The 14,124-nt window shown below is 47.9% G+C and overlaps 1 protein-coding gene across 15 annotated transcripts in view; it reads right to left on the reverse strand.

Moving 5' to 3' along the window:
- Positions 1-14,124, reverse strand: part of TNNT2 (troponin T2, cardiac type) — a 96,693-nt gene that overhangs the window by 64,187 nt on the left and 18,382 nt on the right. For 9 of the 15 annotated variants that reach the window (XR_010600522.1, XR_010600523.1, XM_065592284.1 and 6 more), the window contains 2 exons: positions 13,300-13,409; positions 12,341-12,431 (listed from right to left, as the gene is read on the reverse strand). Coding sequence is in view for 13 of the 15 variants with exons in the window: in XM_065592284.1 (XP_065448356.1) it covers positions 12,341-12,431; positions 13,300-13,409 (201 nt within the window). In the remaining 2 variants the exon portion in view is untranslated. Of the gene's footprint in view, positions 1-803; positions 4,793-7,971; positions 8,013-11,271; positions 11,313-12,340; positions 12,432-13,299; positions 13,410-14,124 lie in introns of those variants that run through there. The other 6 variants (XM_065592285.1, XM_065592291.1, XM_065592286.1 and 3 more) reach the window with 4 other exon arrangements.

A 14,124-nucleotide genomic window follows, 5' to 3' on the forward strand; every position in this document is an offset into this window, starting at 1 on the left:
GTGAACACAAGCCGAGATGGTGTCTCTGTGGTCTGGCCAACGTGTTAAAGTGCCTGGGCCAAACCCTTAGCTGGTGTAAACTGGCACAGTTCCATTACAGTCAGGAGAGCGATGCTGCCTTACACCAGGAGGGATCTGGCCCCAAGTCAGTGAGGAGAAAAGTGACCTTTATTTCCCAGAGTTCAGAACAAACTCCCAACTCTGTCCTGGCAGCCAGTCAATGGGGCTTGGGCCTTCCCTTCTGCCTCTGCCAGGGAAGAGCCCTGCTATTGCTCACTCTTCGATGACCATGGCCTGTCCTGGGGCACAGAGGGCAGGCTGAGATTGCCCAGGTGCCACAAGCCCCGAAGCCTGTATATCTCCAGCTGCTTGCATTGGAGATGCAAGCCTCAGAAAGTTCTTTTGTTTATAAGGGTTAGTGCATCCAATCAGGGAAGAGAAATCACTCCATGTGACTAAATGACCAATCACAGAGCTCAAGATCCAAATATAACAATGCTCTAAGGAGTGAGTTTTTTTTACTGTAATCACTGAACTCTTCCAATAAGCTGAGCCCAGAGGAGCTGGGTTTCCTTCTTGCTCTGGTCTATTTGCAGCTGCCCTGCCCAAGCCCCAGGACATCAGGAAAAGTGGCCCTGGCAAACATACCATGGTGACAGAAAGTTGCTTAGACCACTCCTAGTTTGCCCTCCCCAGATCCAGCTTCACTTCAAACCTGTTTCCTCGTGCAGCATGCATGCAGTGTAAACCTGATCAGCCCCACGCAGCACAAGGACAGCCATGCTACTCACCCTTTGCTGTAGGGCCGGGTCATGTCAGAGGGGAAGAGAGAAGAGAGATTTGGTGTAAACAGTGGAGAATGCTCCTAGCCGCCACATGACTGGGCCTCAGATTCTCAGAGAGCAGGGTCTAAAAGGTGCTGCTATCGCAGAGTGACATTTACTTCTCTGTATGGGTTAAAGATTGGCTGACGCCTCAAGGCAAAGGCCCAATGACTTGCTAGCTACTGGGCTTCCCTTGTCTCTTTCTGCCCCTTGCTCTTGATCACTAGAGAGACATTGACGCAGGAATGCAATCCTGATTCCTCACCAAGTTCCGCAGCTCCGACAGCTTATTTCCATTCCCCTCCCAAGTACAAAATGACCCTAGGCCCAAACTGCCCCCAGCCGTGTGTCAACATGTAGCTGCAGCGGGGTTTGAATCAGGCATGGGACAGAAGCAAAAGGGGATGGGCCTGGAGATGTAATGCGTGGAGCTGGCTGAAAGGTTCTGAAATTCAAAATCGTGATTAAAAAAAAGGGACATAATTTTTTAGAAGATTTTCACTAAAATGATGTCCCCCCCCCCCCTTTTTTTTTAAGAAGCTCTAGTGACGGACCTGAGATCACTCTCACTCACTCTGGTGTAAATCAGGAGTAACCCCGAGGCCAGATTCCCCTCTCATTCATGGCATTGAAATCAGTTACACTGGTGTAAGAGAGCAGACTGAAACCCGCCGATCCTCGTAAGGAGATCAAAATTAGAGGGAAGAAAAAGCAGGCCAGAGAGAACTGGATCCAAGCAGGCTGGTGTCCTGCCCTCACCTGGTGGAAATGGGAATTCCCAACATTCAGTGGAGACCCTCTAGTTTACCAGGGGATCTGACCCAGAATGGGCCAGGTAGGATCCATGGCACTGGAGGGCCCGATCCTGTCATCCTTATGCCATGTGACAGGACTACTGAGGCCAGGATACTGGTTTAGATGGACTGTCGGTCTGAAACATTCAGGATTGGTCCCCTCTCTGTGCCACTTGGGCTGGCTGGAAAGAGGACATGGCTTCCAGATGCCTTACAGCAGTCTGGGTGGGTTATCACACTGCCTGCATTTGCCCCACAGAGGGCAGCCCATCCCCGCTCCTCCGAAAGAGAGTGGAGATTGAGGGAGCCTCCTGTGGGGGTGGGACAACACCCCATGCAAGGAGCTGGGGGTATCACCCCCTAACCCTGTGGATTCTGAGATCCACTGGAGGCAAGGAGCTTCCATACACAGGCCCTCACACTATCCCCCTGCAGTAGCAATGGTGCCAGGCCCCCAGAATCCATTGCAGGTGGGTCTCAAAACCAAGAGCAGCTCAAAGAACGGGGAGAAGCAAAAATCAGAGCCAAGGGGGCTGGCAGCAGTGAGGTGGGTGGAGGAAAAAGGAGCTGAGTGGAAGAGAGTGAGGGGAAGGGTGGGGGACAAGAAGAGACATTGGGAGCGGGAAAGGAGGAGGGAGAAACTCAAGTGAAAGAAAGGAGGAGGGAAGGGAACGCAAGGGACTAAGGCTCAGCAGGGCCCTGGAGAGCGAGTGGGGTAAGAGGGGAGGGGAACAGTGGTGGAGGAACAAAGACAAGGGGGAGCAGGGAGCCTGAGAGCCGAGGAGGCAAGACGAGAGACGGAAGAGATCCTGCTAGGATGAGAAGAAAGGAGCTGTGTGTGTGTATGTACTGGAATGATGAACTGTATTATACCATTCAGTCACCAGGTGATGCTATGTATGTGTAAAATACCGTGTTTAAGCTAAACTCAGCCATACCTGGCAGTGCGTTAAAGGATCATATGATGAACACATCTGGTGTGTATCATGCTCAGAAGTAAACTCTGGAGCCAGTCTATATCTGATCCAGGAGCATGTCATGGGGTCACAAGTGGGATGGAGAAAAAGGATGGACAACTCCAGCCATCATAAAGAGAAAGAATTCACTGCCCAGATCATGTATGATGGTGGCAAAATACCAACAGCCCCCTCTCCCCCCCACCCACACACACTGGATGGCTTCCTTCCCCAAGTGAAAGGAGCGACAGTATTCTCCAAGGTGGATGCCTCGAGCGGATTCTGGCAAATTTCTTTTGCCAAAGACAGTGCTAAACTGACTACATTTATTGCACCTTTGGGAGATTCTGAAGATTACTTTTTGTGATCACTGGTCCACCTGAAAGTTCACAAAGAAAGATGGCAGAACTGTTAACAAACACAAACAGAGTTATACTTTTCATGGACGATATTCTGATATATGGTTCTTCAATGGAAGAACAAGAAAACCCTCAATGAAGTCCTGAGCCTACATCGGCCAGTCCAGACTGAAGCTAAAGCTATACTAGGCAAAGTGCATTTTCTACCTAACCCAAATCTAGTTTTTGGGACAAAGATGGAATCAGTCCTAGCACTAAGAAAGTAAAAGCCATTCAAAAACGGAATACCTTCATTGGTGGAATACATTCACCAGAACTGAGACATGTACTAGGGATGGTAAGTTACCTTGCTCGATATCAACAAGGTCTCTCTGCAGTGACAAAACCACGGATTGAACTGAACACATCTGGGCTATGGTAAAAGAAATTATCTCCATCGTTCCAGTTCTCAAGTACTATGATATGCACAAATCCACAATCATCAGTGCAGATGCAAGTAGCTATGGACTAGGCGGTGTATCATTGCACCAACATGGCTCTGAGTAGAAGCCAGCTGCATTTTGCTCTTGCCCACTCACAGAAGCAGAAAAACGATATGCACCGATTGAAAAGGAGTGACGGGCAAGTGCATGAGAGACCTTTTGCAGATATTGATGCAGACTGAATTTGCTTACACTCTAGGGTGACCAGACATCAGGTGAAAAATCAGGACAGGGGGTGGGGGGGTAATAGAAGCTATATAAGAAAAAGACCCAAAAATCGGGACATCTGGTCACCCCATTACACTCAAACAACCTGTAACCTTCATCAACAGAAAAGACCTGGATCAAGTACCACTAAGATGCCAATGTCTGTTACAGAGGTTGATGCAATTTGATCCAATTGCTAAATATGTTCCTGGGAAAACTCCGGTAGTAACAGACACAGTCACAGAGCCCAGCATCACACTCAGCTAACCATGAGCTTGAAGATGATGTAAAGGTGTCCGCGGACACAGTTGACACATACAGATCAGTGTCAGGGGGAAAAGAAAAAAAAAAAGACGACGACGACTACTCCATCTACAAAAAGCAATCTTGACAGACACGCAACTTCAGGATACTTGGGCTGACCCAAGTATCTAAAAGGACACTAAGTAAGTGACAAAAAGACTACATTGCACTGCGTGGATAATCAAGTCAAATGGACTTATGATTAAAGGCAACTGCATTGTAATTCCAAACTAAATAAGAGGAGAAATCCTAAACCTCAACCATGAGGGACATCAAGGATTAACTAAATGCTGTGAACGGGCCAACCCGTTGGTGTGGTGGCCGGGCATCAGCAAGGATGTAAAGAATAAAGTATCTGCATGTGAACATTGCAGAATTAACAGACTAACTCAACACAAAGAACCTTTAATAACTACACCCCTACCAAAGAGACCTTGGAAGAGACTAGCTGCAGATATATGTGGATTCAGAGGACATCATTACCTGGTCATTGCAGGCTATTTTCCCAAGTATATACAAACACTTTACTTGAAAGACAACATGTCAGTGTTATCGAAACACTGAAGTGCTCTTTTGCTTACCTTTAGTGTTCCAGAACTAGTGAAGGACAATCAATCACAATTCACAAGCTATTGGATATTGTCCTGAACAACTCCTGGTGGGAAGACAATTCATATTCTTTTCCAAAACTGGAACAATAGTTCTAGCTCCAAAGTGGCCAGACACAAAGACAATAGCCAAATTGGATAAAAAGGCTCACAGAGTTCGCGAACACTTTAACAACAAAAGCAAGCTATTCCGCTGGTTAGGAAAAATAGAAAATGTGGCAAAAGACCACCTTGGCTTAACCACGAGATCTTGCATGATCTAAAAAATAAAAAGGAGTCATATAAAAAATGGAAACTAGGACAGATTACAAAGGATGAATATAGGCAAACAACACAGGAATGCAGGGGCAAGATTAGAAAGGAAAAGGCACAAAATGAGCTCAAACTAGCTACAGGAATAAAGGGAAACAAGAAGACTTTTTATCAATACATTAGAAGCAAGAGGAAGACCAAAGACAGGGTAGGCCCACTGCTTAGTGAAGAGGGAGAAACAGTAACAGGAAACTTGGAAATGGCAGAGATGCTTAATGACTTCTTTGTTTCGGTCTTCACTGAGACGTCTGAAGGAATGCCTAACATAGTGAATGCTAATGGGAAGGGGGTAGGTTTAGCAGATAAAATAAAAAAAAAAACAAGTTAAAAATCACTTAGAAAAGTTAGATGCCTGCAAGTCACCAGGGCCCTGATGAAATGCATCCTAGAATACTCAAGGAGCTAATAGAGGAGGTATCTGAGCCTCTAGCTATTATCTTTGGAAAATCATGGGAGACGGGAGAGATTCCAGAAGACTGGAAAAGGGCAAATATAGTGCCCATCTATAAAAAGGGAAATAAAAACAACCCAGGAAACTACAGACCGGTTAGTTTAACTTCTGTGCCAGGGAAGATAATGGAGCAAGTAATTAAGGAAATCATCTGCAAACACTTGGAAGGTGGTAAGGTGATAGGGAACAGCCAGCATGGATTTGTAAAGAACAAATCATGTCAAACCAATCTGATAGCTTTCTTCGATAGGATAACTAGTCTTGTGGATAAGGGAGAAGCTGTGGATGTGGTATACCTAGACTTTAGTAAGGCATTTGATACGGTCTCGCATGATATTCTTATCGATAAACTAGGCAAATACAATTTAGATGGAGCTACTATAAGGTGGGTGGCATAACTGGCTGGATAACCATACTCAGAGAGCTGTTATTAATGGTTCCCAATCCTACTGGAAAGGCATAACGAGTGGGGTTCCTCAGGGGTCTGTTTTGGGACCGGCTCTGTTCAATATCTTCATCAACGACTTAGATATTGGCATAGAAAGTACGCTTATTAAGTTTGCGGATGATACCAAACTGGGAGGGATTGCAACTGCTTTGGGGACAGGGTCATAATTCAAAATGATCTGGACATATTGGAGAAATGGTCTGAGTTAAACAGGATGAAGTTTAACAAAGACAAATGCAAAGTGCTCCACTTAGGAAGAAAAAATCAATTTCACACATACAGAATGGGAAGAGACTGTCTAGGAAGGAGTACGGCAGAAAGGGATCTAGGGGTTATAGTGGACCACAAGCTAAATATGAGTCAACAGTGTGATGCTGTTGCAAAAAAAGCAAACATGATTCTGGGATGTATTAACAGGTGTGTTGTGAGCAAGACACGAGAAGTCATTCTTCCGCTCTACTCTGCTCTGGTTAGGCCTCAGCTGGAGTATTGTGTCCAGTTCTGGGCATCGCATTTCAAGAAAGATGTGGAGAAATTGGAAAGGGTCCAGAGAAGAGCAACAAGAATGATTAAAGGTCTTGAGAACATGACCTATGAAGGAAGGCTGAAGGAATTGGGTTTGTTTAGTTTGGAAAAGAGAAGACTGAGAGGGGACATGATAGCAGTTTTCAAGTATCTAAAAGGGTGTCATAAGGAGGAGGGAGAAAACTTGTTCACCTTAGCCTCTAAGGATAGAACAAGAAGCAATGGGCTTAAACTGCAGCAAGGGAGGTCTAGGTTGGACATTAGGAAAAAGTTCCTAACTGTCAGGGTGGTTAAACACTGGAATAAATTGCCTAGGGAGGTTGTGGAATCTCCATCTCTGGAGATATTTAAGAGTAGGTTAGATAAATGTCTATCAGGGATGGTCTAGACAGTATTTGGTCTTGCCATGCGGGCAGGGGACTGGACTCAATGACCTCTCGAGGTCCCTTCCAGTCCTAGAATCTATGAATCTATGAACAGACTTCACTCAGAGTACCGCTGGGTCTAGAACCAGGTGACTAAGTTCATGTCAAATTGGATGGATAAGATGGATGGACAACTCCAATTGTTGTCAATAAAAAACATGTAGTGACCAGATCATATGATCGAGACCGACATTGGGGAGTTCAACAGAAACCGTCAACACCTACAGTTTGTTCCTCAGAAAGAACAATCAACAGAGCAAACTCTACAGATGGTGGCTGCAGAATGAGATGATGACTCAAAGATTCCAAACCAACCACAGCTAGTCATTGCAACTAATGGACAGCCAGATGAGCAAGCTGTTATGCGTTCGGGTCACGTAATTAAAAAACCAGTACGATTTCAGAGACACTTAGACTGATCAGTACTGAACTTCAAAGGCAACACGATAGTGTAAATATTACAAATGGTAGGAATGTAGAACTTAAAGGGGGTGATGTAACGGAATGCTAACTATATTATGTTGTTCAGCCCCCCCATGTGGTGGTGTGTGTAAAATACCTTATTTAAGCAAACCTCAGCCATAACTGGCAAAGCATAAACTGACCTTATGGTGAACACATCTGATGTGTACCTCACTCAGATGTAAGCTCTGTAGCCAGTCAATATCTGATACAGGATCATGACAAGGGAGGCCAGTAGCAGAGGCTTATGACCACATCATCAGGGTTTGAACCCAGCACCCACTGCTGACACTTGAGCTAAAGGAGTCTCAGCAAGAGTAGGTTGTCATCTTCTCCGTGGGCCAGCCACTAGAGGTGGATGTGGCTCACCCTGTGCCAGATTAAGGGAGAAGTGATGCAAAGGGGAAATGACATGGAGACAGGGAGGTTAGAGGAAAAGAAGGGGGAGGGTTTGATGGGTTAGAGAAGCAGAGGAAGAAGGCAGCCAAAGGAAGAACAGGGAAATGTGTATGCAAGAGCAGAGGAGAAGAGGAAGGATGAAAGCACCAGCAGGATAAAAACACTGGCTCTGGATCTTCTCTGTGTGCCTGTGAATGTGCAGTAGCAACGGGGTGAGCAGGGAAGGCAGAGGATGGGGTGAAGGAACAAAATACAGACAAGGAGAGATAGGGAGGGAGAGGAAGCAGAGAGGGGAGGGGAGAGCTGAGAGCCATGGAGGCAACCAGAGGGGAAAGGCAGAGAGCAGAGCAGGAGAGTGGTGAAAGAGGGGGGGCAGGAAGGGAGCCGGGGAGGCAGAAGGCAGCCCTGGTACTTACACCTTCTGGTGATCACTAATGCGGTTTCGGAGAACGTTAATCTGCAAGAGAAATACAGAAGGACAGTGAGGTGGGGCTGACACCTTGAATTGGGCAGAGGGCTGCCAAAGGGCAGCGGAAGACAGAGCAGGAAATAGTCTCCCCTAATTGACCCTCTAGAGTGGCCTGGCCATGTAGTGCAGTCCACAGCTTCTGCTTAGTCCAGGTCAGGACATAGGGAGACCCTGGAGGCGATACTGAGTAGCGCAGGCTGCGTTAAGTCAGGCTGGGAGCTAGAGAACCACAGGGTGGGTCTGTGACCTGCAGCTCCAATAGAGAATCCCCTTTCTTCTCATCACGGACCAGTCCTGGCTCTCTTCTGCTGCCAACGGCACTTTCAACCAGTGCATGGGAATGCAGAGAGCAGCCCACATAGCTGTTCTCAGTGGCATCGGGTGAGAGTCACTAACTGCCTGCCTTCCGTAGAGGAACTGAAGGAGATTCTTTCACAAGGCCAAGCCTCTGCAAGTGTTCTTCACCATGCTTCTCTCCTGTATGACCAGCCCCTCCAGGCCAGCCACAGAACAACACCTTCTGCATAGAGATGAATGGTAGAGCCCTACCTCCATCATGGTATGGAGCAAACAACAGCAGTTCTCGGCTGTGCCTAGAGGGGGCAGCAGCCATCCTGCCAGGGCTCCCACGAATGACAGGACATGGGCTCCGTGTCTATGGTACCTGGGCTACGTGATCTGATGTCTCCTGTGCAAACTTGCTATAGCACTGTGCATCTCCAGCCTCACACATAGGTCCTATGTATTCTGCTTGTAGAGACCAAGTGTGGATGTGGAAGGGGGAAGGGAAGGGGGATGGCTGGTGTGGGCTGTCACCAACTGGAAAGCAAATCCATAGATGGCTGGCTAGGAACATTGGCTGGTTGGCTAATGAAGATCCAAAACTGCTGACTCCGTTTGTGCTCCAAGCACAGGGACAGGAAGGACAGGACAGTTATTGCTCATCAACAGTCTAGAGAGGGCTTGTGTACTTATCCAGACATGCCCCATGGCAAGGGATGCATGGCTTCCCTTACTGAGTAAGTCGAGGTCCTAGGTGGCATTGCAAGCCAAGCAAGGTTCAAACACACTTCACAGAGAGGCAGAGAGAGAGCAGACAGCATCCGGGCCCACCTGGACCCGAGGAAGGCAATAGCCCAAATCAGTCCTTACTCTGCACAACTACCCCCCCCACACACACACCACTACACAACTATATCCACTCACACACCCACCTCCTGATTCACCCTGACACATATCAGAGGATGAAGCCAACATCTTCAGAAGTGGCTACTTGTTTTGGCCACAAGGCATCTCAACTCAAGTTCCCCAAAATGGAAACACCCAATGTCAGTGGCCACTTTTGATAATTTGGTTTTAAGAGCAAAAACAAGGATGTGACCTTTATATAGATAACTATAATGGGAACATCTAGAGTTATATTAGATTCAGAGATTTTAAGGGTATTAAGAGATTTCCCAGATATTGCATGATTTATTCAAAATTAACATCAATGGGCCAGAGATCTTCTCAGACAACTCTTTTAGGACTTTTGGGTGCAAGTTATCCAGGCCTGCTGATTTAAAAATTAGCAGATACTGTTTAACATCCTCCTCAGTAATTCCTCATCCTCATCTGATGAGTACATCAACCTGCTTCTTTCCAAATACAGAACAGAAATATTTATTGAACACTTCTGCCTTTGCTGCCTCATTAACAATTTTACCATCACCATTACTAATGGGCTTATACTATTGTTAGGATTTCTTTTGTACATGCTTATAAAAACTCCTCTTTATTGTCCTTAGACCTGCCAGCCATGACATTTTACTTGATGTCTTTTGCTTCTCTTATCAATTTTCTACACTTCATAACCACTCATTTATATTGCTTGTGATCTATTCCTCCTCTTTCTCCCCTCCCCCATTTGATTTGTATTTATTTCTAAATTAATGTCTTCAATTCTCCACTGAACCAGGATGGACTTTTATGCAAAGTTGTCCTATTTCTGAATTATACAATGATGACAATCTACTCAGCTCTTGTTTAAGAAATCCCAATTTTTATTCATGTTTTTCTATCTAAATCCCCCCCCCCCCCCGCCCCTGTTTCAATTTCACTCATAAAACTTTCATCAGCTTTGGGAAATTAGCCCTTTTGAAGCACCAAGTTTATATATTAGCGGTTTGGATACTGTGTGTCCATACTGACAAATTAAGCTTGGAAATGTAAATTTATACTGGAGACAGTAATTAACCATTGAAACAATTTATCAAGGGTTGTGGTTGATTCTACATCACTGACAATTTTTAAATTAAGCTTGGATGTTTTTCTAAAAGGTCTGCTGGAGGAACTATTTTGGGGCAGTTCTCTGGCCTCTGTTTTACAGGAGGCCTTGGAATCTATGAATCAAGGCAACCACCAACTCCCCATCCAGTGATTAATTAATCTTTAGAATGATGGTCAAAATGGAGCTGCCTTGTGCTGGGTTCAATATCTGTATTAGAAAATCCACCATCTATAATTTTTAGAAATTCTAATGTTTTTCTGTTGGCTACAGGAGACCATCACTGAATGTCTCTCAAACAGAAGTCCCCATAATGCCACAATGTTTCTTTCCACACATTACAGCCAGGTAATTAAGGAGTAACTGATCCTGTCCTTTGGATTGATTCAGTAGTCTATAAAAGACCTCCCACCAGTACCCTGTCCTGGGGCTTTGTTTACTAGCAGATTGATCCATATACATTCAAGATCCTGCACTTCTGGGTTACCAATAGCTCTAAAACAGGTAATGGGGTCTTTAATGTAGAGCACTCCCCATTTTTTTCACCCCTCTGTCCTTCATAAACAGGTTTCAAAAAAGGGTTCAGACATGGTCATGCTTCAGGGCATGAGCTGATAAGGGTCAGGAGGAATCTCCCTCTATGGGCAGGATGTTCTATTGCAACATTACTTGCACCTTTCTGTGTTGCAGCAGGTTCTGGCCACTGTCAGGAGACTGTACTAGATAGGGGAATGGGGGCTGATCTGGGCTGGCAATTCCTATGTTCTCACTCACTCACCTTCCCATCTATTCATTTGTTACCTACCTCCTAAGTAGACCTCCACCTTAATCCATCCCACCTGGATCTATGGCTCATGGACACAGATCTCTGCTTGCGCTCTTCCCTATGCCAGCAGAACTGTCTGCTCCCTCTCAGTCGGCCAGCATGTCAAGCACAAACCCAGGCAGGAAGCTGCCGGCAGTGGGCCGGGCGGTACTTACTACTTGCTTAGCTCATCACAGCGAGCAGTGAGCGTGACAATCTGGTGGAGTTAGAGAGAAGAGACCATTAAAAGGCAGACACAAGGAAGCACTCAGAGGGGAGGTTAACAGAGAGAGGGCCTGATGCTGTGACGGGCTCTCAACTTCACTGCAAGTCATGGGCACTCGGGCCCAGATCCTCAAAGGGAGTTAGGCATCTAAATGTGCTTGAGGATCTGGACCTAAGCACTTCACAGGACTGAGCCCAAAGCAAAGACGGATAGAAAAAAGAACTAGAGCTACAGACACCCTGCTTGGGCTGCCACAGTTAGCCACGTTCAACCGTGGTTTCATCGGCACAACTTCTCAACCATGTGCCAGAGCCAAATTTGGCGAGACACCAGCCATGCCCTAACAGGATTTAGCACGCAACCACGAGGACTTTGCTTGTGCCGAGGAAGCGCATGAATGGTGAAACAATGTTAGCAAACCCTGGGTGTAGTGATGGGTGCACTGGAAATGTGATAGACAGACATGATTTTCAAAGCCAGTTCAGCTATCCGTTTGCTGTGCGAGGATAAAGCATAAAATAATCCAGCCATTAGGAGACTTGTGAGTGTACAGAACAGGAGGGCCCGACAGATGGCCGGATGTTTGCTGCTTAGAGAGATTCCAGCTGGCTAGATAATCCACAGGAGTCCACGTCCGGCAGGCTGCTCTGCAGTGTTGGTAGCTGGGGTTCTGTAATGCTCACGTGGTGTTCACTAGAGCTCTGGGGCCACAACCCCAGCTGGCACAAACTGGTGTAACTCTGCTGGAGTCAAGAGCGCTTTGCCAATTTACACCGGGCTGAGGGTCTGGCTCAGCTCACCTGGGTGCACTGGCCTTGCACTTTTGGAGAGCTGAGTTCAAATGCAGCTGAGGGAAAGGGACTGGGAATCTCACCACAACTGCCATGCCCAGGAGAACGAGGGAGCTTTCCTCAGGTTTCCCTGTGATACAGATGTCAGGCTGGGTACAATAGCCTCAGCCGCCTCCCCACGGCAGAGATGGGGCCACAGGGGGAAGCTGAGGTCAGAACAACCCTCACCTCATATTTCTGCCGCTTGAACTTTTCCTGCAGTTCGAATTTCTCAGCCTCCAGGTCGTGGATGCTCTGCCACAGCTCCTTGGCCTTGTCCCTGTGGGGAAAGCCATGGGGAGCCGGTGAGGCACTGAGGAGTCAGGGAGGCACAGAAGGTTATCCATGTGATTCTCCGAACCACACACAGTTCTGACCCCCACCAGTCTCCAGTCCCACTTGTGATGAGGTTCTTTAGGCTCTGCCCCCCAACAGGGTAGATACAGGGGACTGGAGCAATGCCTGAGTTCCCGTTGCTTTAGCGCCAGGTCAGGACCTGCTGCCTATTGGCGCTTAGCCCACCTAGGATCATGTGATGCCCTCGGTCCATGATGGGGACATAACACAGGCATAGGGTGTCTGATCACAGCTCCCCCTGGTGGCCAACCCCTGTGACTATACCAGCTTGCTACTTACTCACAACCCTGGAGTTTCCCTCTTGGCTCCCATGCTGGGGGCTTGTGCTTCTGCTGCTCATGAGTTCAGTCCCAGCCGGCAGCCACAGCAGCTGCACAATGGCAACCGAAGGGCGTCCCCCTGGCTGCAGCGAGAGTGATGGGGATCGAGGGCTGACGCATCCCAGAGATCCTGGGTCACAGATCTACTGCTGCTGCTTTCTCACTCCAGCACGGCACACCCACTGCCCTTCAGTGCTCCCCCAGTCCTACATCTCAGCCCAGGCAGCCTGGCCACCGCAGTCTGCAGCACTGCCCCTGGCGGTGAGGGCTCCTCACACAGTCTGGTTCAGGAGGGGGGCAGCTGGCCTCGCTTGGGGTGAATGAAGAGGTAGGGGGGCAGGGTTGATTTGCTGCCCTTATGGGTTAGTGATGCAAAGGGTTCCAGGACTCAGGAACATGCCCGTGGGCTCTCCTCCAGCCTGATAGGTTTGGGGGGGGGGGTTACTGCCCTGGTCCCTCCCTTACCCTCACCTCAACTTGTCTTCATTCAGGTGGTCGATATTCAGAGGCTTCCGCCGCTCGCTGAGAATCTTCTTCTTCTTCTCCCGCTCTGTTTGCTTCTTCCCGCTTTTCTTCTCTGTCTGAAGACATCAGCAGACCCGAGTCAGAGGGAATTTAACACCCCCTCCCCCCCGTGCCCCAGCTCTACCCCACCTTCCCCCCACACTGAGCTGGAGTGAATCCCTACAGCCCAATGGCATAGGGAGGTTCCAAAGGGGAAGCCCAGCTGAGCTGAGCAAGATGCCCACCCCAGCCAGCCTTTTCAAGATCCCCACTTGCCATGAGGCTAGTCCAGTGGAGGGGGCACTAAGCTGAGACTCAGCAGACCCGGGTTCTAGTCCCAGCTCTGCCACTGATCTGCTGGGTTATTCAGGCAAGTCACTTGCCGGCTCTGTGACTCAGTTTCCCTTTCCCAACCTTTGTCTTATCTAGTTAGCTTGTGAGCTCTTTAGGGCAGGGACTCTCTCAAGCTAGGTCTACACTATCCGCCTGAATCGGCAGGTAGAAATCGATCTCTCGGGGATCGAATTATTGCGTCTCATTGGGACGCGACAATCGATCCGCTTACTCCATCAGCGGAGGTAGGAGTAAGCGCCGTCGACGGGGAGCCGCGGAGGTCGATTTTGCCGCTGTCCTCACAGCGGGGTAAGTTGGCTCCGATACGTCAAATTCAGCTACGCTATTCGCGTAGCTGAATTTGCGTATCTTAAATTGACCCCCCCCCGTAGTGAAGACCTGCCCTCACTGTGTGTGCGCAGCACCTGGAACAAGGGGGGCTGATCTCAGCTGGGCCTC

The sequence above is a fragment of the Chrysemys picta genome, chromosome 4 (assembly GCF_011386835.1).
Source record: "Chrysemys picta bellii isolate R12L10 chromosome 4, ASM1138683v2, whole genome shotgun sequence".
In the NCBI taxonomy this organism is placed as follows: Eukaryota; Metazoa; Chordata; order Testudines; family Emydidae; genus Chrysemys; species Chrysemys picta.